The following is a 25,759-nucleotide window of genomic DNA, read 5'->3' as shown; positions in this document are numbered from 1 at the left end:
TGCATCCAAATTCCTTATGAGGTGCAGTGGGTCATGGCTAAGCAATTAAAGGGAGGAAGACAGAAGAATGCGAAATGTAAAAGGCAAGAGATGAGTTTGATAAAGCAGTGTTAAAGAAACACCTATGGACTGCCTTTGATGACTCTAACAGTGATTACAGGCCTAAGGATTACGATAAAGAGGCAGAGTAGAGACAGTTCTAGCAGGCTAGGGCAGAGAGCTAAGTCTCTCATCAGATGGAGAGGGAGGAGGTCTGCAGAGATGGGGAAAGGAGCTGGTGCCTCTGGCTCTAGAGCAGCAGCTAGGCAAGGCTAGCAAGGGAGAGGAGGAAGCAGAGGCAGGGGATTTTCCTTTCAAGAGATCACAGAGTATGAGGGCAGCCCACCACGAGTACCAGATGATCCCATTGCGTACTTAAATTAATTTACATTCTATTTTGATATTCCTAAGTGTTGACAAGTTATTTATTTGATTCTCAACATAACATCTCAATCCCAAGTACCACTACAAGCGTCGACTTGAGATGAATGAATCACTGATAGAAGCATTGGAAAATGTGGCTGCTAGAGAATCTACAAACCTTGGTAGGTCCACTGCATTATTTGTCATCTTGTCTCCATTGAATTCATATGCCTATGTACCGAGTACAATCACTTAACATGAATAATCTTAATATTCTAATGCAAGTGAATGGTGGGTGCTCTATCAGAAAGATGCACTTGACTTCAGAAAGATAGCAATCAAAGTGCTCTCTCAAATGACTTTAACAGTTGGTGTATGTGCATTATAATATGAGATTGACGATGTAAGCGCCAAGCCATGAGGGGGTGATAACGATCAAATCGAGCTTGCCAACATTTTCTAGGTTGACTCAAATGATGAGGAAGACCTCCTATGCCAGTGGGTGAAGGATTGAGGTGACTCTGTCATGGATCAAGCTGGGGGTAGGCCTGAACCAGATAGCTAGTCAGATGGGTGCTGATGTGGATGAGTATATGTCATCTCGCGAGGGTTGTGTTCATTCACAAACACCCCGACCTTTCGATTCTCAGATTGGCGGGGATGATGAGGACCCCGATTGGTTGCATTCCTATGGTGATGGTGATGGTGATGGTGATGGTGATGGTGATGGTGGTGATGGTGATGGTGATGGTGGTGATGATAATGGTGATGATGGGAGATGCGTGAGTGGTACCACTACCAAGAGCCGAAGCCGGTATGCTTCACAAGAAAAATTCAGTTCACTCATGCCACACAGAATGAGGACCATGGTGCATGTGCCCCCACACGACCACACGTGCAGGCTACTCAAGAGGCCCACATTGTCGATTCATAACACCACCTGATGAGGAGCATGATAGCATGGAGTCCATGGACATTGATGTTAGGAACTTGACTGATACTCTTGGAGACATGAGCATGGAGAGTGGTATGCATGGAGAGCAGTGGCATGCACAATCATATGGATAGAGCACAGGGAGCACCGGTTTCGACAATAGTCACTATACTAGGTATGGTTGGTTGGGCAATGTAGCTCTTCATCATCATTACCCTCTGCTAGTATGAGGGTCAGTCACGCACTGGCTTAGGTTTTGTGGACAAGATCTTTTCGTACCCGGCCCAACAACCCTATATGTCAGTGATGGCTCCATAGGCACCATCCAGTAGCAATGAATCTTGCTCGAGTTCTACACAGTTCAGAGATCCATACTAGGTTAGGGTACCTCCAATTTGCAGGGAGCATGGTGGTGTGGGGGTACCTCCAGTTTGTTGATGATTACATTAATAGGGCTTCTGCGGAGGACTTAGAGCAATTTATCAGCCATGCTATGACATGGCCAACTTATGTGATATAGTCGAAGGCTAACGAGGTTCGATAGCGGCAACTTGCTAGTAGTTTTGATTCAGCCCAGCACTTGTTTCAATATTAGGAGTATAGGACTATATGATGAGCATAGGGGTGACTTATTGCTTGTATTATACTATTGTTGACTCTGATATATGTCCACTCTTTGTAAAAAACAATGTTTGATGCATGATTTATGAAATGGTTAATAATTCGATGTCTTTCATTCCTAATGCTGATTTAAGTTGTTTTACTTGAATTTTATGTGTTCTAGTACTAAAGATTGTGTGGAATATGCCATAATAGAGAATGTATATAACATAGTCTACCAACCTAGGTCTGTAGTCAAACTACCACTTGGGTGAGATTTTTTAAAATCCAAGGGTTCCACTATGTTTAGAGGGCCTAAAATAGAATGTCCTAAAATTTCATGACCTAATTTGGCCAGTTGGCCCTAAACCAAACATCAAAATTCCCCAAAAAAATATCAAGTTTCAGCCCCTGACCAAAACAAGGCTAGAAACTGAAACCTGAAACCTTGGTGTGGGCTCCATAACAGTTTACTTGAAAAATAGATAGATGCTTAATTGAAAGAACATAATAAGAAAAATGAATTTCAAAATGAACTTAATGGAACATCTTGGATGATGCTAGACTTGGAACCTAATCAATTAGGGGATGTAATCTCTTATAATTATTAAATTATTATGGTGAGTGACGTGAGTCCACCAAAACTTAGCTTCCTGCCAATCCTCCACCCCCCCCCCCAAAAAAAAAGGTCAAAGCTTAAATTTTCTGATATGATCATAATTTAATGATCTGAGCAATATGCCTGAGATAATCCAAACCAAATAAGAGGACGTATCAAAGGAATTCATAAATGCCTTTTCACTTCTATGTGTGTGTAGATATGGAACAAGTGTTATGACGAAGAGCTATAGAAACAATGAAAAGAAATAAACAAACAAGCTCCAAATAAAATAAATGGCCAATCTTCTTTTGTTTTTTAAAAGGGTAAATTACACTTGAGGTATCCAATGTTTAAGAGGACACGGGGTACCTCATGTTTCAAAAGTGACATTTGGGGTACCTTGTGAACTGCTTTTGTTTGCAAATCAGACATTTCCAATTGTAACCCTCCACCTCCTCCTCACTCTCCGCCCCACCCCTATTTGTAGCCAGCACCCTACTGCTGTGTAACCCACGCCCACCCTCTCTCCCTCTCCACAACCCTCTCTGTAACTCCTATAGCCCACATCTGCTCCCATCCCACACCCCTCTACACAACTCGCCCCTCCCTACCTCCCCCCTCCCATCCCTTTCAAAATCCCCGCCCCCACCTCACCTTGTCCCTTGTTGAGTTATGAAACCCGATAAGGGTACTTTGGGTATTTTCTCTATTTTCCCCATAGCCAACATAGTCCGCTTTTGTTCGCCAATCAGACATTTCCAATTTTAACCTTCCACCTCCTCCTCACTCTCTGCACCCACCCCTATTTGTAACCAGCACCCTACTGCTGTGTAACCCATGCCCACCCCCTCTCCCTCTCCACAACCCTCTCTGTAACTCCTATAGCCCACATCTGCTCCCATCCCACACCCCTCTACACAAGTCGCCCCTCCCTACCTCCCCCTCCCATCCCTTTCAATATCCCTGCCCCCACCTCACCTTGTCCCGTGTTGAGTTATGAAACCCGATAAGGGTACTTTGGGTATTTTCTCTATTTTCCCCATAGCAAGCATAGTCCGCTATGCAAGGACATATTTGTAATTATGCCCTCTTATTGAAAGCTATAAGTAAAGGGGCTGAGTGACCACATTACTCACTCAAGCCATTCTTATTTTTTCTGTTTTGCTAACATCCCGCAATTCCGTCCCATTCCCCCTCCGTTTTTCCTCCCCTCTCCTCCCGTATTTTCCCCCTCCAGCAGCCCACTGCCGTCCAGCCATGACCCCTCCACTGCCGCGCCTCCTTCCCTGCTTGCACCCCACCATGCTCCCTGCAAAATCCCCATCCCATCATATGTGGCAATCCCTGCTCTCACCTGTCCCAATCCACCTTTTCTTATATCAATCCTTTGTTCTCTTCCACAAGGAAAACAATAACATCACTTTAATGGCTAATGTCAAATAGGAATGCTTTCTCTTTTTTTTTTTTCTTTTTGATAAAATAGAATATTACTTTCTCAATTGGTTGTTCCATTAACTCAGAATAATTTTTTATTTGACAATTGAGTCAATGATATGTATTTAGACGGATTACGACAGGGGATGGGAGGGTATTGTGATAGGGTGGGTTGGGGTAGGGGAGAGGGAGGGGGGATTGTGACAGGGGTGGGGGTGGGCTTGCAGGGAGCATGGTGGGGCAAGGGAGAGGGCGGTGTAGGGAGGGGAGGGCATTGGACATAGTTGTCACGGCGCCTAGGCGACCTAAGGCATTGGAGAGGGTAAAAAATCAAGGCAACACCAACTAGGCGGCCAAGGTTTCCAAGGCGCCCGCCTAGGCGACGCCTTGACAACTATGGCACTGGAAGCAGAATACTGAAGGAGGGGAGGGAAAACAGAGGGTGGTGGGTGGGTTGTGTAGAGGGGGGTGGGATGGGAGCAGATGTGGGGTGGGGGTTATGGAGGAGGTTGCAGAGAGGGGGTGGGGAGGGGGCTGTGGAGAGGGAGAGCGGTTTGGGTGGGGGTGGGGGTTAGGGTGGAAGTCGCAGAGGGATTGGGTGTGGTTGCACAACGGGAGTGGGGGGCGCTGGCTACATATCGGGTGGGGGTGAGGGTAAGGGTGTCAACCAGTATGGTTTCGGTGGTACGATTTCGGTACAGTACAGAAAATAGGTACCAAATACCAATACCGTACCATTTAAAATCTACATTTTCAATACCGATACCGTACTACTTTGTTACGGTTTCGGTACGGTATAAATACGGTACAGAAAACGGTATAAAATTTGGTATTGAAAGTCACGCAGGTGGAGTAACCCACCCAAGTCACACAGGTCGGTAGGTGCAGTTACCCAAATAACCCGAAGAGAATACAAAATAATGCCAGACCCAGACCCATTCTCAGACAATAGCTCAGTTCACAGGAAATTCAAGATGCCTAAGAATTGCTTGCTCGAACTAAAATCATTTCAGATAAACTGGGAATTAAAAATGGACAAAAAATCTCAGCAAGCGCAGGTTGGGAGCTACTACTTGCTAGGGAAGATGGTCACCGTCTTCTTCAATTAGGGCAGATGCTCACCGTTTTCTTCAATTAGGGCCACCGTCTTCTCAATTAGGGCAGATCGTCCCCGTCTTCTTCAATTAGGGCAGATGGTCACCACCTACTTCAATTAGGGCAGATAGTCACCATCTTCTTCAAATCTACTGGGGGGGAAATTTAACAGCATATGGAGGTCGGAAGCTGCAACAGGGACGATCGACCATACTTGGTTGCTATTAGGGAAAATGCTCCCGTTTTCTTCAAATCCATCAGTGATCAATGTTGGTTTTCGAGCCTCAAATCCATCGTCATCTCTACAAAAATTCTGACAAGTTTGGTCTGACTCAACAACTCCCCCCACTAGTCCCCACTAGAAAGAACTCCCGCAGAGAGGGAAAGTGGAGAGACACGTTGCAGAAACTTCGAGGAACTTCAAACCTTTTTCTCTAATAAAATCAAATTTATTGAAATATGGTACGGCATCGGTACATACCGAGCGGGTTCAGCTCTAATACCGATACCGTATGGAAATTAATACCGTTTTCCCATACCGTACTGTACCGAATTTGTAACGGTACGGTTTGGTATGGTTTTATGGGGTCGGTTTCGGTTTCGGTATACGGTTTCGGTTCCAAATTGACACCCTTAGGTGAGGGTGAGGAGGTGGAGGGGTAAAATTGGAAATGTCTGATTTGTGAACAAAAACAGTTCACAAGGCACCCCAAATGTCATGTTTGAAACTTGAGGTACCCCAAGTGTCCTTTTCTAAAACATTGGGTATCTCGAGTTTTATTTACCCTTTTTAAATTTCATCTTCCTTTTCCTAATAAATTCTTGTTTGGCCCATACAAAATAAAGAGAAAATGTCAACAAGCCACCAGATGAAAAACAGTAGTCTGGAACAGTATAACCTTTAACAACAGTTCCAAGAAGAATTGGTATCAGAAAATCTCGGACATCATCCAATTCAACAGAAGAATCATTGGAAATTTCAACTGCAGCAGTGATACAAAAGCTCCCAACGTTTTCCTTCAGAGCATCAGCAACTGAACAATTCCTGTCATATAATCAGATAGGTCAAACAGTATGATCTTACAGTTGACTTTCAGTTCTAGCTAAGAACTATTGGATTCAAAAACAGCTCGCTGGTGCACATAATTTGCTTTATAATTAAAGAGATTCCAAGTTCTGAACATGTTGGATGTTTGTAAGCAATATATACAAATCATAGAAATATGTCCGAAGAGAAGTTATCTTGTAGTTGTAGTTTTTAGACAAGAAAATGTTTGTATCGGAGAATTAATAAATCTTACAGAAGTACGATTTTTTCATTAACTTTTCAATATCTTCCCAAGAAATTCTGCAAGTTGTTGATATAGTCAAAGCATGTGATGAATCATACTTATTTGCATTTTTTCTATTTCCAAAACTTAATCTCTTTTGCAGTTTTCTCAAGCAGAAAAAAAAAAAAACCGTTAGTAAGTAAGATTTCACCAGGTAATGGTGATGAATCTTAAATAGCTGGACCAGACATCAGAACATGACAATGACATTATCATGATGATGAAGGAACATATGGAATTACCTAAAATTTTTAATTTATGTCCTGGCTTAGAATAACCAATACAGTTTACTATTACTGGATGACTAACCAATGAAACAAAATATTTCACTTCTAGAAGTAGTTGTGTGGTATAAGTTAAGGAAAGAGATCTACAAAGATATGATGATCCCTTAAGTGCATTTAGAAATTCTCCTATATTTCCACAAGATATAGATGCACTGAATTTGTTGCCTTGAAGAACAATAGAGAAAGACCTTGTTCAGCCACTTACATGAGTCTTATGGCTAGATGGCATTGCCTAAAAATATTTTACACAATGAAAGAAGAGTGAATTTGTTACAGGGAAAGAGATTTTGAAACAAGAGAAGATAAAAGGAACAGAAAAAGACAAATAGTTATGTCTGACCCCTCAGGTGTAAGCAAAAGTATAGCCTTCAAGCGTATATAGAAGAATACTACCATGCCGTCCTAGAAATGTACACCGTGATGATTCAGAGCTTCTTAGACTCAGCTTCTGATATCTTGAAACTAAATAAGCAGGAAATGCTCAAAAAGGTCCCAACATTTTAAAATTTGGGATTCAATCAAATATAAGAGAGCCAACGACCATAAACAACTTTCCAATTGGAGAACAAAAGTTTGAAGTAGTCAATTAGTTGGGAATCAGTGGAACTGTATTACGTGCTAGGATAAGGGATGAGATAAATAGGGAAGATGAAATAATGTAGGGTGGGGAAAATATAAAATAACGTAAGTAGGTTTTCTTTACGGACGAAGCAAGGGCGTCTGGCTTATTGGGAGGTAGCCGACCTTTTCCCAAGATAACCTCTAAAGATAATTTAGGGATTCAAAGATTATCTTTTCATTACGTCTAGCTATGTTTAAATAGGCATACAAGATAACTACCTAGTACAACTAAGCATCCCCCTTCGCTAATAACTCCTATCCACTTCACTAATAACTTCTACCCACTACGTTTATAACTCCCTAAACCACCCAACTACATAAAAGAACAGATAACCCCATGCTGACTCAATAGCCCCCATGAATACAATTCCCTGCATACTAACACCACATGATAATAGCACACACATTACATAGAATAGAAAAACCATGAAAGCCGATGCACGTAACAAACTGCACAAAAGCATGCAGCAGAAAAGAGAAACTTTAATGCTTGGAGGTAATAAATAGAAAATTGATGTACACACTGCAGGTAAGTACACATCTTCTCAGACTCTCTCCTCCCTGACCATGTGGGTACTCTGTATACGAATCGTGAGGCGCTCCCTCCCGTGCACCCATTGGCTTGGCATTGGAGATGCCAATACACACGGGCAGCATGTAGATCCCTCCCCCCCTAATATATATTATAAATCATTATGGTAACCAGGTATTTTTGAAGGTTGTGGCAGAGAGTTATTTCTTCGATTGTCAGAAGCTACAATCAAACTCATTTCCATTCATAACCCACCAAGAGCTCAGATCCGGCAATTCGAAATGGGTATCACACCCTTCATAATCGGTATAGAGAAGCAAGAAGTTTTAATGCTTTATAACTCTGTAAATACCTTTCCCGGCTGACTTATTATAGTATTGCTCAGATTGATATTCTGCAGCAAGTTGTATTTGGAAATTTCCACAGATTTTTTATTTTTTGTTTTACATAATATCATGTGTTCAACAGATATTTCATGGGCAACCTAGACAATCTATACATAAACATATATGGACACCTTTATTCAGCAAATTGCAGCTCGATTGGTGCTCGACTTCGAGGACATGTTGCCAACATCACCCAATGCTCTTCTAGTTTGTTTCAATTGAATAAGGCAGTACATCGTGTAAAACAGTCCACTTAGCTTTGGCTTTGATTTTGCATTGACATTGTACAAGATTTGTGGGGGGTGATTTTACTAGAGCCTGAGATGAACTGTCTGTCAGATGTACAGCATACTAACTGTATGGGTTGCTATTTTGAGTAGTATTAATACAATACAATATTTTTACCTTTCTTTTCACCGTTCTCAAAATCCCCATGGTCCCTATCTATCCATCTATTGGAGTGGCCAGGTTAGACCCCTCTAGTTTATGGCTGAAAATGATGCAAGGGAAAGAGGCTCAGTTCATTGATGGGGCCATATGGATGAAATAGGACATTAAATTGGACAAGCGGGAAACTAGGAGGTGCCCTGTATATTCAACAGTTGGATTGCCCAAATCAGCTTTCCACTAGGCAGATCTGGCCCCCCATTAGCCACCCATGCAATAAACCTTTACTGCAGATACATCATGCATCTGTAGGAAACCTTCTACCAACATAGGCCCCAACATCATTTGAAAAATTACTAAAGTAAAAGCACGAGCAGGTAAATATATAAGAAAGGGAAAAAGATTGCTACATACCCTCCTCACATAATAAACAATGGCACCCACACTGACATTTCTCTCCTATTCGAATTATGTGGGCCCCATGTAGGCTCCATATGGAGGATTCCATTGTCCAACCCCTCATTGGTTGTAGTATGCAGATTACCTCTTACGCTGTCATTTTAAAAAACCCTCTCCTATGATGAAATATCCATCTTACAAAAACTCGAGCATATTCCAATTTGGAATTATCTTACCTGCTCAAAATCTGCAAGTTTGGAAGCATACCAACTTTGGCTAGCTTTGCAGTGTGGTTTCTTATAAGAGCAACTTTGATGGAGTCAATATTCAGTTGTCTTCTCTTCATGTTTTCCTGGAAATGCATAAATTAATAAGGGAGAGTGGAATGTAATTAGGCAAGAAAAATAACCATATGCCAAGGATTTTACTAGCAAAATCTACCTCACATATATGAAAATGGCAAACCCATGGACTGAAGTGTGTCTTTTGACGTCCTGCCGGAGAAAAGCTAAAGGCAAAGAATGTAAAACATTTCACAAATCAATTAACGCCATAATAGTAACAACAAAAGGGAAACAACATGAAACAAAACTTACACAATCATGGCAGTAGAAACAACATCTGAAAATAATACTGCCTCCAGATGGCTCTTAACTTCTAGGGCTCCATACTCTAAACCATAATTCCATCTTCTGAGCTTATTCGACAAAAACAATGATATGGTTCGATCTACCATACCTTTCCTTGGACCACATTCCAATACCTTCTGTACATTGAATTGGAACCCAGAAAAATAGTGTTAGATATATCAAGAGTAAGAGGATAAAAGCTCCAACGTATAACAGCTGCAATAAACTTCAGCTAGTACAAATTTTATATAAACTAAACTTCCAAACCCCCCATCCCCCCCCCCCAACAAAAAAAAAACAAAAGCTTTTGTAACTTCTTAAAATCACAAGAATTAGCTGAAATAAAGATGATAGATAGATATTCTTCAAAACTCTCAATAGTTTCCCAATTAAACATAGTATTAAAGCCTCTCTTTCTGTTCTTCCTAATTAATAACCTTGCAGTAAGTCACATTTTTCTCAAATATAAGAAAATTATGTTTGCTAGACTATTTCACAGTCCTATTTTCAATTACTAGTTTCCCAATTTGCCTCCTTTCTAATGAATTAAATCTTAATTTAATTAGATTACATCTCTGTAAATATATAAGCCAATTCACTTCTTTTCGTTATAGGGTTATAGAAAACTATAGGCAACAATTCTCAACCCAAACCACCAATCAACTCAGTTTCTTTCACGTTCTAGGTTGACGAAGGTTTGATTCAGGTTGGCTCCGTGATGTAAGTTACTCTCAATGCACAACCTGAGCCAATCCAACACAGTGACACCTATACAGTCTGTACCTAATAGTTACCTAAATAATGGCTCCCTCCTAATCAGTTTTCTAATAGTGTATAATCATTAAAGGTGCAATTACTATCACTCCCCTACACTTAGCCTATATTTTCTAAAACTCCCCTACCTTAAACTTTGTTTTCTGATTCCCCCTCAAAAAGTAAAGTTTCACCTCTCTTTCTCCCTTGGTTAAAAATGCCCAAATTACCCCTATATTTCACTGGGAACCGGTTATTCCTTTTCAAAAGACTGGTTTTAATATATTGAGTGAACCAGAGAAAGAAATGCGTGGCCTTGGCCTTCTCTGCCACAAACAACCATCGTCATTGCAATAAACGCATTGGAAGTGAAGTGAGGAATGTTGGAGGTGAAGCTGTTTCATGTTTGATCATCATTTTCTTAGGTTCTATACCGATGTTGTTTGGTGATTGTGATCTTCCTTTGAGGAAGTGAATGAGAGCAAGCAGAAGAAGACAAAAGAGACACAAACGGAGGGGTACCCTCTTGTTAAGGGTGAGTCTGTGTATCACTGTTTGTTGTCACTGTCAATACTGTTACACCACTAATTGATGGCAAACGTTTTTAGTTGCTTTAGTTTTACCTTTTTAGGGCAGAAAAGGTAAACATGGGAACATTTGGGCAATGCAGACGCCAATAATTCACCAGAAAATAAGATTGAATCCCAAATCGAGGGTCCTTAGGTGATCAAAGGGCAAAACAAAGGACAGTGGAAGGGGCCAGATAGGAAATTATGAGAGAGGTGGGTGAGGTTAGCAAGAGAGAGAGAGAGAGAGAGAGAGACCCTCTGAGTCCTTTGGAGGGAAGCTATAGACTGGTGACCCAACCTGCCAACCATCGCCATCACAATAAACATCTTGCCAAAGACAGAAATTCAAGAGAGAGGAAGAGGAAGACTACCAATTCAAAGGTGTTGAGAGGTTAGAGGACAGAAGTGAGAGTCAATCGAGCTCCTGGCAGGCATGATGGGGCGTGGGAAAGCAGAGAAAAACAAAAGGGTCATCGCTGGATGGAGTGCGAACTTGTCGTGCTCGAAGGTTGCAACTGTAGAAGCAAGACTCTGTCTCTGTTTGTGTTACACACAGGCAGCCGAAGCAGCAGAACAGGTCTTCTGCTAGTGAAGACGTTTGGATCTACAGCAGGTGAAATCACTTTGTTGCTACTGGCTCTCCATCTCGATCTACAAACAGTGAATCTACAGGAGGCCTTGCAGCCACAGCTGACCTGGCCTACCTTTCTGACAAACTGACCTGCCGAGCGTATGATGGATGGAATTGTGTAGTGGTTGTCTCTCACAATAGAATATAGTCCAGGGGTAGAAGAGAGAGAAGAAGAGAAAGAAGGGGGAGCGTTTCAGATTCTGATGTGTAGCAGGAACCTCACCATGCTTATTCTCTCCAAGAACAATGGAGAAGAGATTCCCATTGAAAAATCTAGAATCTGCAGAGAAGGGACGGTTACCAGGTGAAAAAGAATGAAGCAATAGGATTAAAGAACAATACACAAAGGGTAACTGGATACCAAGGGAAAAGGGAGGTGAAAAGTTTACTTTTTGGGGGGGGGGAATCAGAAAAAAAGTTCAAGGTAAGGGAGTTTTAGTAAATATAGGCTAAGTGTAAGGGACTGATAGTACTGAAAGTAATTGCCCCAACATAAATTCACTGAATTGGATGACACCTTTTGACATAAAAGTTAATCACATAGAAAAGACTCACTCTTCAAATCGGGGTAATCAAAGAGTCACAAAGGTGCACCAAGGCGTGTTGGATATGATTCATGAACCATCTAACGCATAAACCGGAGCTACCAGCAAGTCGCTCACCTAGCTTGAGTCAGGTTAATAGGTACTGTTAAAGTATTGGTCTATAGGAGTTGTGGGATCAGCCATCAATCTTGAGAAGGATAATCAGCAACAAAAACAAGCCCATCAACAGCAGTAATGGATTGAATAGTCTAGTAAGATAACAGAAACAATCAGAGATCAACTCCTGAGATGATAAAATAAGTCTGAAACACAGACCTGAAGCAACCACAGATTTTCGCCAGCACTGATATGGAGAAAATTGAATCTCAAAAATCCAGAAGTCTGATTGACTTCAATTCTGGATCGAGTTGCACCTTTGGGAAGCTTAATACACCCTCAAAAAATTAGGAAGATCTGATGGCTAGATCAAAACTAATTTCAGATTCTTCAACCTAATCAAGTTCTTTAGATCTGAAATTTGATTAAAAAACAGAGTATACCATGGAGTAAAGGAGAACTTGATTCGGAAATATCAAGAGAGTAGAACTTCTTCAACCTGGGATTGAGTCTGCAGAATACCCAGATGAAACACTCCTCCAAATATAAGCAGCAACAAATGGGGGTGAAGAGTAATTGAAGATTAAAAAAAAACACTTTGTAGAGTTGACATAATTCCAATACTCCATAAAGGATCAGAAATCTGATAAGGAGACCGTAGTTTATTATCATTCTATCATCCATAAAGAGCAGCATTTGGTTGCTGCAACCCACAAACACAAACCAAAAAGTCGATCAAAACCAGAGATCTATATGTGACTGAGTATTAATGCTCTGACACCAAGTAAGTTGGTAAGCACTTCAATAATCAGTCACCAATCAGAGAAGAAGAGAGGAAGAGACGCTGGAGGGAAGAGAATGGAAAGAACTGTTCAGCGATAGAACAAGTCAATGTATCTATTGTTGGACAGAAGACTCTATATTTATAATAAAAGAAAATAATAATTCCTAGTTACAATCGAATAAAGAAACCTAGGAGAAAAAGGAAACTAAAAATAAAAGCACAACTCAACTAAAACACTGTCACTAACTCCAGGTGGAATAGAAAATAACAAAAGGTCCAATAGGAGTCCACGACTCCTATAGACCAATACTTTAACATGTACAATGAATTTGGGCACTAAGCCATCAGCAGACCGATGCTATTTTTCACTTTTCTTTTGGCATTCACTACTTCATTGGTAGCACCAGTTGTAGTATAAAGATGCTTTCCTAAATGTTTATGGACCTTACTGCTGCCGCTATCTGATACCATCCCTTAAATTAAAAAATTAATAACAAATATTTGTTTATTGATGACCAGTCATCACCTTTGCTTGGATTAACTATCTTTTAGTTAATAAATTCTTATTCTTCACTTGGGTCATTGGGTGCATATAAAGTGAAAACAGAACAGCAAAAAAAGTGAATTTCAGTCACGAAGATTCAGTTCAATTTTTTGCAAACAATTTTCCAACTTGGGAAACTGAATTTTTTGTAATCAACTATATTTTCCAACGTAGAAAGCTAGAACTTCCCAACAAATTCATCTTTAGCAGTTGCAGTTTTCATCCAAGTTGAAAGAAAATGGTAAGTTTTCTCTGGACAACATAAATAAAGTGTTGAATTACTGAAGAATTCTCTAGATATTTAGAAAGACTCTTCTAATTCTTTATCAAACAACATGTTCAGAAATTGAATCTTGGCCCATATAGTTGAGTGTGATTTGAAGCTTGGATTACATTATTAAATTTTAAAAAATCTGTACTTTTTTTGTTTAATTACATATTCACACTGATCCTCAGGTCTAATTAGATTTTATTGTTACTGACTTGTATTTTATTGGTAGGAGAAATTTATAAAAGACAATAGACAAAAATTATACTAGCAATGCCCTACAGCCGCAACACCCAAGAGAGGATAGGAGCAAGCACAACCACTGAAACAACACCTCCAAACTTTAAAAAAAAAAAACAGAAACATAAGCCCGCACTGTGTAATCATGAAACTTTTATTTCACTTCAATAGTCATCATAACAGTCCAACCACATCACTTGGAAACAAAGAAATTAATGATTTTTATTAATAACATATTTTATCAGAAGAAAGAATACTAGGGATACAACAACAACAATGACAAGTAAAACAGGATTAGAGCATCAGTCTTATATAAAGGTACAACGTCCCTGAAACACAATCTAGGACAAAGAGAGATTAACTCTCGTCTGTCCACCTCCTTTGATTGTCAAATACCTATACTTTCCTAATTTCATTTGATGCTGGGCCTTGGTGCAACAGTAAGGTTGCTCCATTGGGACCAAGTGGTCACGGGTTCGAGTCTGGAAACAGCCTCTCTGTGAAAGCAGGGGTAAGGCTGCATACAATATGACCCTCCCCAGACCCTGTAGTGGTGGTAGCCTCGTGCACTGGGTACACCCTTTCCAAATTTCATTTGATTATGAATCCAATAGAAAAGGTTTCTTGAATTTCTCCCTTTCCCCCTACATCCACATTTCTATTTCTCCAAAAATTTTCCAAATATTTTTTACCCCCTTGGTAATTTTAGCAATGAGGCAATTTTAGCAATGATACAACCCACAGAGATTCGATTTTATTGAATCCTTCCTGCATGAAAATTACAATAGCTAAAGAATAAAAGAAAGTTTTCAAATATCCCCAACATTTTGAGTAAGAGGACCATTATTAAACCAATTTGAAGCAAACAAATAAAACATATTGTAAAATTACCCACTTAGAAAATAATTACAACTCAGACCAATCCGTTCTTATAACAACCTTAATATGGAGATTACTCAATTACAGAACCGACACTGATGGGAAGAAATGTAACAAAAACTAAATAACAAAATGAAGGTGGAGAAGCTAATATGGTTTTGGCTGAGACAATTTGATTTTTGGTTCCACTGACCCATGTCAGGCCCACAACCAATAATTCCTGTTTCCCTGCATGTGTGTGTACCAAGTACAAGTTGAGCAGGTTAAATAGTTGCCAATGACTTGGCAAGCTAGCTTAACATAGAGAGGGAGAGACCACAGATGTTCAGACGGTTGAAACCAATTCCAGAATAAGAAAATATGAAAGAACAATTTTTTTCTGGGGAGGGTGGGTAAAAAGCCAGAACTCATTTGATATTATATAGACCATAAAAAAATAAGAATTACCACACTACACTAGTGTATGATTCAAGGGCGAGCTGGGGATCTGACAGTTGGCACCAAACAAGGAAAGAATAGGAAGAACGAAAAGCCACCCAAAAAGGAAAAGGACCAATACATAAAATAAAACTCCAATGCACAACCCGTACTCTGACAAGCAATTCTTCACTGCATTGGCCTCAATCAGGACACATTATATTTTGTACACGGAAAATAATAAGTTAATAATTAGTGAAGTATTTCATAAGTAGCAAAATATAAACTGGATATGTCTACACTAAAAACACAATACTAACTGTTGAAAATTATTGAAAAAGAAAATCATGCTGCAGAGGAGGACCTTTAGATTTTGCATGGGAGACATTTCAAGGGTACCCATTGGTTGATCCAAAGCACTGTATGCAGCTTCTGAAATGGAACAAGCAGCCAAAGAGCCAACAGGTTGACCACCAAATCCATCGACAGCGTATGAATGCTCACCAAACATCCCACTACGATTATTATCCTTAACAGATACGTTCTTGGAAACATCATAAGAGAATTGAACAAGTTGATTCCCATAAGCACTTCTCACAGTTCCATCATAAGCAAGATAGAGATCGCGCATGTAAAACATAAGCTTTCTTGTCAAAGTACCCGGGAGATCGGCATTCTCACCAAAAGAATTATCTCTGCATGCTACCGAGTGAACAAAGCATTCTAATGGGTTCAGGCCATCAAGAAAAGAACTTTCAACCACAGCACAGGGAACTTTAGATTCATTACGTACAGAAGTTTCATTAGCCTTCTGATAATTCCACATATAGCAAGAAAGCCTGTCAGGAAATTTGAAAGATAAGGGAACTGAAGGCTGCTGCAAACCAAGGCACAGGCCTTGCTGAGCAAGTTTCAGAAGATTACCCTTGCTTCCAGCCTTTACCATGATCAACAATGAATTTCCCTTACTGGAATACCGATAGATTAGGTTCTGAATGTCATGAAAAACTTCTCTAAAAGCACCAACTAAAACTTTATTCAAGACACCAGACTTCTGGTTTAAGTGACATTTGTGCTCCATGTTGAGAAACTCGGGATTTTGGTTTCCTTCACCATGCTTGAGAAAGTACTCCAAGGCAGGATCCACCATCAATTGTTTGACTTGACAGACCTGCTCTGCTTCCTGTAGAGCACACTTTATCTCATCATTCATATTTTTCCGGGAGTATGAATCAGAGCAAAAGTAAAAATCAGACAAAGAGACACTAAATCCCCTCGTTGATATCCACTCACAAAGAGCTTCCTGAGCAGTGAACAGTAAATCAAGACTTTTACTTCCGCAACATTTAACAAGACTAGAGAAAATATTGTCATCTGTATCTCGTAACCAAGCAGATCCATCAAAGGAAGACAAAAGTTCTCCTCCTCTGATTCGGACACCACTTGATGGGGAATCAAAGTCAAAGCGCTCAGGGAGGAGCATGCTGAACAACTGCTTACCAGTCCAAACACAAGACTGGGATGATGGTACTTTGAGAATAGCAGGACAGAGCCACCGATGAAGGCACGACATTCCAACTTGCTGCATTTCAATCTTGTTCATAAAAACACCCTTATTCAGGATCACATGAGCAGCAGTTAAACTATCTTGACTTAGTGACAGCAAGTTTCGACCATTTTGTCCATTAACTAACTGCCTCTCTAAAGAGACAAGCTCTCTTAACTCAACTCTAGAGTCAATGGCTTGCGCAATATACCCATGAAGACAGTCTCCATCAAAATCCCCACGTAGGGGGGAACAACAGAGAGGATTTATGGAAACAACCGAATTAATTGGAAGGACCCTAACTGATAAAGCAATTAGGGAGTGCTGATGCACCGATGGAGGCCTATTTATTAAAACAACATCTCCCTCATCTAGATGTCTATATACAGTGTCCCCTATCTTAAGTTCACGGGTACAACATAAACGAACCAGAACACCCTTCCTCCTAACAAAGAACTCTCCCTTTTGAAGGAGACGTAAGTTACAGTAGATGTGTAACTTCTCCCAATTCAGTGAATTTAAGTGTTCCGAAATTGACAAACTCTCTGAAATGTCCCGTGGTATTCCAATTTCACCCAGTGAAATCTTTGGATCACCAACAACAGTCATACGGAACACATAATCTGATCGTTTCCCAAGAACAACTTCTTTCATCCATTTCAAACCAGACTTCATGGAAGCAGAATCTGTGCTTGATGATTTAGCAGTGTGCAACTGCAACCGAAAATGTAAACAAAAGCAGAGTTATATGCTTTCATATAACCAGCCCAATAGTCCCAAAATAAGAAAAATATGCATGATAATTTTGCTTACCCTGGAAACATTTAGGAAGTCACAAACACGTGAACCAAGTATATCTGACTGCCCTTTGAAGTCAATCAGCAGCCCTCTATAAGCTTTGGTGCGTTCATCCTGCAACCAATAGCCAAGTTTGAGCATTTCATGAAATAGACAAAAACAACAGAAGGTTAGGGATAGAAATAAAATCAACAGAAAGATGAAGACAACTCTTTAACTGAATGAAGGAATAGGTAAATAAAAAGGCCGTACCCAGTGCACGAGGCTCCCGCCACTGCAGGGTCTAGGGAGGGTCATAATGTACGCAGCCTTACCCCTGCTTTTGCAGAGAGGCTGTTTCCAGACTCTTTAACTGAATGAATGAATAGGTAAATATACTCACAAAATCATATTGATGCCCATTGGAGAATAAATGCGGTGTTTCCATTACGCGATGACAGTTGGGTGTAACAGGAAAACAAGAAAGGAAAAGTGATTCTGGTCTTAGAACAAAATTTCCTATGAACTCATTGTCAATATCTTTCAACAAATAAAAAACCTGCCAAAACAGGGGGGAAATTTGCAACAAGTTAGCATATCAAAATCGTGTTGTAAAATGGGCAATTCAACAAGCATAAGATTTTGCAATATCGATGAAACATGCATAACTTATGAAAAGGGAAATGTAGACAAGAGATTCAGTTGCAGAGTTACGAATCTAAAAACGAGAGAATCCTGAAGTGAACAAAAGATGGATGCGAAAATTAATCCTCCATCTGAGTTTGTGTGACCTACTCCAAGAATGATATCACTAGGAGAACAATATGTTTATTTTCAATGTTCATTACTGCAGAAAACACAAGGGTCATTAAGTGCATCTAAGTTGTTATAAACTTCTTGAATACTTTTGGTTGAGAGGTTTAAATCTCCACTCGAAATCTATTCCAGCCCTTCAGAAATGGGAAATTTCACAGAAAATTCATAGATGGGGCAACATTTTTCAGTTTTATTTGAAAAATATTATAGTAAACAAGAAAACAACATTAGAAGAATTTATTATATTTAACAAAGTGTTATGAAACATTGACATAGACATGATTGGATTCTCAAATCCCACCCCCCAAGAAAAAAAAAATTCTGGCATAAAAAGAGGCCTACTTATGATCAATATTATACCGAGTAGTAGTCTCTTGTTATATCAAACAAAATGTTGTCAAAACAAGCTGGTCCCACAGTTCACAAATTATAATTCTTACATCTTTATTGATTATAAGAGAGAGCATACAAGGTGCCTGTATTTGTGTCATATGTACATAATAATACCTCCAAAGAAATTAATGACTCAATAATATGATGATAATGCGGTGCTACACAAAAAGGCCTCAGTTCAACAATGTGTAATTGAGCACCGATGCGTTGAGTCGGCAGTTGTTTTTTAGAAGAAATCTGCACAATTGGAAAGTTGATGGTATTGCTGAACTGCTTCAGCTTATCTGAAACTCTCGGTCAACGTATTAGCTCCAGATAGCCGGATTTAAGAAAAATGGAGTTTAGGTGGATGTTCTCTGTTAGTTCTAATCATGAGTCCCCATGTGCTATATAATCTGATAAGCAATAACCATGACAACACCGATAAGTGAAGTCCATGGCCCCACCAATCGGTGTAATCTTCGTTTGGACTCTTCCATTGAACAAAATTTTTACCGTGTAAGCTCTTCAATCTAGCAAGTTCAGACCAGCTAGCAGATGCTCTATTTACATGTGATCCTGGAAGTTCTTCAGTCCAGAGGTTCAGTTTTGACCATCGAAGATTAGCTAGCAGATTCTCTAATCACTTACCCAGGAAGGTCTTCCTTCATCTGACCCCCTAAATGAATCAGCAGATTATTTATCATGCCAAAATGAGTAACACATGAAAACCGTCACCCACTTTCATAAAGCAATCAAATGCCAACATCAGATAAACTTCATTATAAACCTCTCCTCTTCATCACGTCTTTTTAGGCCTCAAATATGAAAATAATTCAAGATTAGTGCCTTCCGTCCATCCAACTCAGCCCCAAGGACATTTTATGAAGCTGACTTTTGATGGGTCAAATAGCTGTCTGACAACTCCCCATTTGCATAGAAACCTTATAACTCCACAAGAAACTTGGGAAGGAGAACCATTAATTGACCACCATCAACAGCTAAACTAACACTTTTAAGGGAATCAACTCAGGTCTCTTCCTAGCTCGGTCTCTTATCCATTTCTTGACAACTGTACCAAACTTGTCTTCCTCTCTATAGAAATAAACACCTATAAAGAAACCTCTACTTCCTATTTATAACCTCTTCTTGCTTCAAGGCCACACATACGCAACAGGAAGAGCCAATAGATCATATATTAATCCCTATACCCTTTGATTCGCTGAAACCACCAATATATCCTTCACGCCACAGATATAGTCAACGATGTGGATGAGCCAAACTCCAAAGCCTACCTGTTTCGTCAAGACATTAACAATCTACTTAGCTAAAAGTTAGTTGCTATTTTCAATTTCCAAATGCCTCTTCAACAATTTAGGACAGTCTAGTGTATGTCCTGATCACTTAATTGTCTGTATTGCCATCACAAGATGAACAACCTCTGAAAAGACCAAACTCCAAACTTCAGCCTCTCCTATAAACAATCCTAATAAAGAGTAATTTGAAATAATTGTTATCATACATTTGGGGATCAATGCCTACAAAAGGCAGGGACCAATGACCTCTTGTTAGAGACAGGTTTTAAACACGCCATCAGGCATCAACAACATCCTCTTTGATAGCATCAGTACCCTTGTGTACTGACGCAAGTACTCTTTATACTTTGAATAAGTAGAGATCCAAATTAATAGAGATACAGACTTAAAGCATCAGCTCTTCCATTTTGTTTTTTCACCACCACAATAAATCTTATATTACCAACAAGAGTAAGAGAGTTCCCCAATTCCCATATTCAGAAAGTGGAAGTTATATCCAGAATACATAACAGAAGAAAGCGAGAGTGACAAGCACAAATACACAACAAAAGAAATGCCCACAATTTGAAAAAAAAACTATAGGTGTAACTTCATACCAAAGGAAAAGAAAATGTATATATATATACCTGTGGGCTCACATACATACACAAACAACTACGTAACTAGAGTACCAGAGAGTAATGAGACCCGGGCTGTAGACAGCACTCTTTGGTTTCATTTCATTGTTTGGACTTCTTGCAGGTGTAACTTCATACCAAATGAAAAGAAAATGTATATCTATATATATACCAGCGGCCTCACACACAAACAACTACATAACTAGAGTACCAGAGAGTAATGAGACCTGGGCTGTAGACAGCACTCTTTGGTTCCATTTCATTGTTTGGGCTTCTTGCTGTGGATCTTTGTGTATAAAATCCCAATAATCCACTGGAAGTACTTGACTGGGATTTTTATTTTGAAACTTCTTGTTGGACTTCTCATTTACTTCAACAATAATTGAAGTATTCTTCATACATTTATCTTTTGAAGCAACTTTAAATTTCATACGCGGGTACCCATATTTTGAACCCTGTGTTGGACAATTCAAGAAATCGGGTTTCTTAGAACTAAATAAACAAGATAGAAAAAATGATTGAAAATAGTCAAACAAACTTACCATACAATATTTGCAGCCCTTGTATTGACCACTTGTTGCTGTCAATTTTCTACTTGATACCGTATCTAAACCCTAGTACATGCACAAAAACATCAAGATAACATTCAGTACGAAAATATCTACCAAATACATTCATATCTTTGATGATAAAATTAACTAAATTAAATCTTTTATGAAAAACTGTGGAAGTTAACTCATCCTTATGTTCGACTCTTAATTATAACCAGAAAAGAAATAAAGAAATCCCATAAATGCATAAAGCATCCCATTGCATGCATTTAATACAAATCGCCCATGTTTGGCAAAGAATTTCTTGAAAAACATAGAAAGTTTTCTTGAATAAATTTTGTTTATCGCACTGAATCATTGGGAAAAATAACTGCAGAAAAATAAAGTAGAATGGAGCTTTTAACTACAGCATGACAAACCTAACATTCATGCCTCAATTCTTTTATTTAAATCATAGCAAAATCTAATATTTTCCCTTGACCAATGACACCTTTTTCAATGACTTGAAAAAGCTATCAGCAGCGCATCTAATTGTCACTATGACATCTTTTTCCTTCAATATGGTAGGTGTGCCAAGACCCAAGATCCACTGGTCCTGAGATAATGTGGTAACTCTTACCTCTTTGAAAGAGCCTCTTGGAGACTTGGTATGGCTAACTTAAATAACTTTTGAGAATAAGAAAGGGGCAAGGATTCTTAACTGTAAATCCAACGCTTTATTATTTTGGTGTTCCATCTGATTCTAGAGCACATGCAACAAAACAAGGGAGTATAGCTGTCGCTCGTGTTGAAGTAATGTATGACAGGGCACTTTTGAATGTCATTTAAATATAAAAAAATATAAAGTGCTATATATTGCACTCAACATAGGGGCAATCAAAACAGGGATGGACTAGCACAATAAGGTTTTTAATATTGTACTCAACACGCATGTTAACGAATAAAACTTCCAGGAAAGCAGAAGTGTTGGAATATGTACACCAGAATACCGTGGGGGTATTCTGGTCCTTTTAGGGGTTTATTTGTTATGTTATTAGGTATAGCCTGCTTCTCTTATAGAGTTGGCTAGTGTAGGGGTATTGCTGTCCCCTTTGTAATTTTCCCTTTATTATAAATAGAGGGCCTACCTGATCTATTAAGATCACTCGAGCATTACAATTTTTCTTCCATCTCCTCTTCTCTTCTCTCTTTTCTTCTCTCTAAAGTAACTGGTTACAGGTCCTAGGTTTTCTACATGGTATCAGAGCTGTTGTAACCAGTACTTGTTACTCTCCAAGATTGCCGTTTTGAGAGTCGTTTATGGTTTCTTCTTTTTAGAAAGAAACCCTAGTTCATCGAAGAAGAAGAACTAGGGGTTTGTACATTGAGTTGCTGATTCGATTTGCTACAAGTGCTCCCTGTTTTGAAGATCGATTCTTCCCTTTTGAGGAGATTACAAGCCTGCATCGATCCTTTCTTTTTTTCCAGATTCAATCTGGATTTTTTTCATAGAAGATACAGGATCTGTTTATTGCAGATCTGTTTCTGATTTGTAGACTTATTTATCTGCTGGCCAGCCAATATGAAGATCGATGAATGCACGTTTTTTGAAGATTATTCTGCCTTATCAAGAATTGATTCTTCCCTCTAGAAGATCGACTTCTGCAGATCATCTCAAGTTGCTGACTACGGTTGTTCAGATTCGAAGTTTTTTTTTCTTCAGTCTCTGGAGTTTGATTCTGGTCATCATTCTACAGATCATATCTAAACTTCTACCCTACCGCCCGATTCAGTTGCGGGGATTTCCAAACTCGATTTTGTCTTCCAGGTTTCAGATCTGGTTTTTCTGAAGAACATACATCGATTCTTACAGTGTAGATTTTCTGCTATGTGCCTTGGTGGTTTCCGGCTGATACATGCTGGAGGCTGGAGAAGTGCTGCAAGTCCTTGGTTATCGCCTTGGTTGTCGACTTCGCTCGCACCATTCTCTGGGCAGTAGAAACCAGTGTTTGGGTTTGGTGCCCACGATTTATTTTCCGATGCTTCTTCTCAGAACTATTGATCCTTTGTTTCAGCAGAAGGATCTCTCCACTCAGTTCATCATGGGTTTCAATGCCGTGTGATGTGGTTCTCTAGTTCTGATCTCTGTGTTTACTGCCATCGTTTTCGGCTGGTTTGAAACCAAAGAGCTGCCGCTGGTTCCTCTTCTTCACTGGTTTCCACTGTTGTTTGGAGCCTTGAGGTTGAAGACGATGGGCTTCTCCTTACTCACAGTTCATTCTCCCCCATTAACCTATTTGGTATTTAATGCTCCTATTACCCTACCTTTAATTATTACCCATCCTTTTAATGATTATTTACATCTTGCCATTAAAAGTTTGTTCCTTCCAAGTGTGTCCCCCATCCATAAATACTAATTCCATCTACATCCTTTGTTTTTCTTTCTTCCAAGTTTACCCTTATTAAATATTTGTTAATCCCACTTGTGTCCATTCCCCTATTTGACTACCTAATTGACCTTTGAAAATTCTGGTTATTACCAGTTTGCCCTTTGGCTTGGATTGTATTTAAAAGTGGATTTCAACCAAATTACAGCCATGCCATCCTTTTTCCAACTCCGATACCTTTCAATAATTCTAATTCCCTTCATATCCCATACCTTTGCTATTTACCCATAACGCCTTTGGAAATTCCTGGTAAATTATAATTTTGCCATTCCTTCCTTTTTAAGTACCCATGGCACCTTTGGAAAATTCTGGAAAAATAAAATTTAGCCCTTTTCCATTGCATCATCTCCGTCATTTGTCCACGTATACTACTACCCGTGAGGGGGAGACTGTGTACAATTCCATTGCAAACATTGCAGAAACTTGCAGGAACATTTGTGCAAAACATTGAAGATCAGCTTTTTCCACCATTGCCATTGGGTATCTTTAGTTATTGGGTTGAATTTGCCGTAAGGGGGAGATTGAAGTATTGAAGAGTATTCAAGAGTATAGAAGATATTTGGTTGTTGCCTATTTGAGGATTTACAGTTGGGTTGATTCAGGTTTTTCCGCTGCTTGCTGCCCTAGTTATTAATCTTCAAGATTCTATGTCACTATGACAATCCGAGATTCATCACTGGACAGCTATTGAAGATCGGTGAAAGCTGCCTTTTTTGGAAGATTGTGTTCTGCCTTTACTGAGGTCGGTGGTTCTCTTTATCTTGAAGATCAACCCTTCCCAGGCTTTGCAGAATATTCCTGTCCTGGTTTGCTGATCAAGACTGTCCAGGTTTTGAAGATCAATTATCTCCAGTTCTTGAAGATTTATTAAGTCAAAGATTATTTGGGAGCTTCATCCATCCGCCAGTGTGTCAAGCTGGACTCTACTGCAACTCTGTTTCTTCCTATTTTGTTCAAGTTGGGCATTAGTGCTTTATATGCGCCAACTTGAAGGGCAGTGTTAGAATGCTGGAGTGTTAGCATTTAATTTTTTCTTGTTAGTTCAAGCTGGAGCTTCCTTTTGATATATGGATACTCCAGCTTGAGGGGGAGTGTTGGAATATGTACACCAGAATACCGTGGGGGTATTCTCCACGGTATTCTGGTCCTTTTAGAGGTTTATTTGTTATGTTATTAGGTATAGCCTGCTTCTCTTATAGAGTTGGCTAGTATAGGGGTCCCCTTTGTAATTTTTCCTTTATTATAAATAGAGGGCTTGCCTGATCTAATAAGATCACTCAAGCATTACAATTTTTCTTCCATCTTCTCTTCTCTCTTTTCTTCTCTCTAACGTTACTGGTTACAGGTCCTGGGTTTTCTACAATAAGCTAAGGCCTAAGAAAACAATATACAAGAAAATATTGTCTTGAATAATTTTTATTCTTTATTCTTATTTTTTTAAAGAAAAACAAATGATATATACCAATAATTCCAAAAACTAGCCTATACACTCAAGATGATAAACACTTTTAAATGGTCCATATCAGGCCCCACAATCTCCTCCGAGCTTTGAGCTTTTCATAATCAGAAAAATACCAAAAAACCTATTCCACAAATCCCCTTCTAAGTTTACAAAACCAACCAATTGCCCCATAAGCCGGACATACTTACACCCTAAAAACTAGAACTAGAAATCACCAAGAAGACGCCAATCTCATAGCTCTCCTTGCCACAGCATTAGCAATTCTTCTATCACTTCAAAAACCCAAGCATTTATTGCCCTCCATATGCAACAACATATAACAAACGGGATCATGCTCCACAAGTCAAGAGATCTTCCTCCATATCCCTCCCCTTCCCATTCCACCAAAACAAATAGCAACGGGGCAGAGAAAGACCTCTTCAGCACCACTGCAACAAGAACTTCCCTTAACAGCAACAGGAAAATTGCACATAAGGAATAGGTGCTGAACATTTCCTTCTTCTTCCACACCA

The 25,759-nt window shown here is 39.4% G+C and overlaps 1 protein-coding gene across 1 annotated transcript in view; it reads right to left on the bottom strand.

Annotated features, from left to right (window-relative positions):
- Positions 1 to 25,759, bottom strand: part of LOC122666222 (DNA-directed RNA polymerase IV subunit 1) — a 59,723-nt gene that overhangs the window by 19,915 nt on the left and 14,049 nt on the right. Inside the window, exons 4-12 of the mRNA XM_043862373.1 lie at positions 21,351 to 21,422; positions 21,036 to 21,293; positions 18,091 to 18,246; positions 17,724 to 17,822; positions 15,729 to 17,624; positions 9,606 to 9,775; positions 9,451 to 9,517; positions 9,246 to 9,361; positions 5,966 to 6,111 (exon numbers count right to left, since the gene is read on the bottom strand). Of these exons, the coding sequence (XP_043718308.1) occupies positions 5,966 to 6,111; positions 9,246 to 9,361; positions 9,451 to 9,517; positions 9,606 to 9,775; positions 15,729 to 17,624; positions 17,724 to 17,822; positions 18,091 to 18,246; positions 21,036 to 21,293; positions 21,351 to 21,422 (2,980 nt within the window). The remainder of the gene's footprint in view (positions 1 to 5,965; positions 6,112 to 9,245; positions 9,362 to 9,450; positions 9,518 to 9,605; positions 9,776 to 15,728; positions 17,625 to 17,723; positions 17,823 to 18,090; positions 18,247 to 21,035; positions 21,294 to 21,350; positions 21,423 to 25,759) is intronic.

The sequence above is a fragment of the Telopea speciosissima genome, chromosome 6 (assembly GCF_018873765.1).
Source record: "Telopea speciosissima isolate NSW1024214 ecotype Mountain lineage chromosome 6, Tspe_v1, whole genome shotgun sequence".
Lineage (NCBI taxonomy): Eukaryota > Viridiplantae > Streptophyta > Magnoliopsida > Proteales > Proteaceae > Telopea > Telopea speciosissima.
This window is presented reverse-complemented; position numbering and strand designations above follow the sequence as displayed.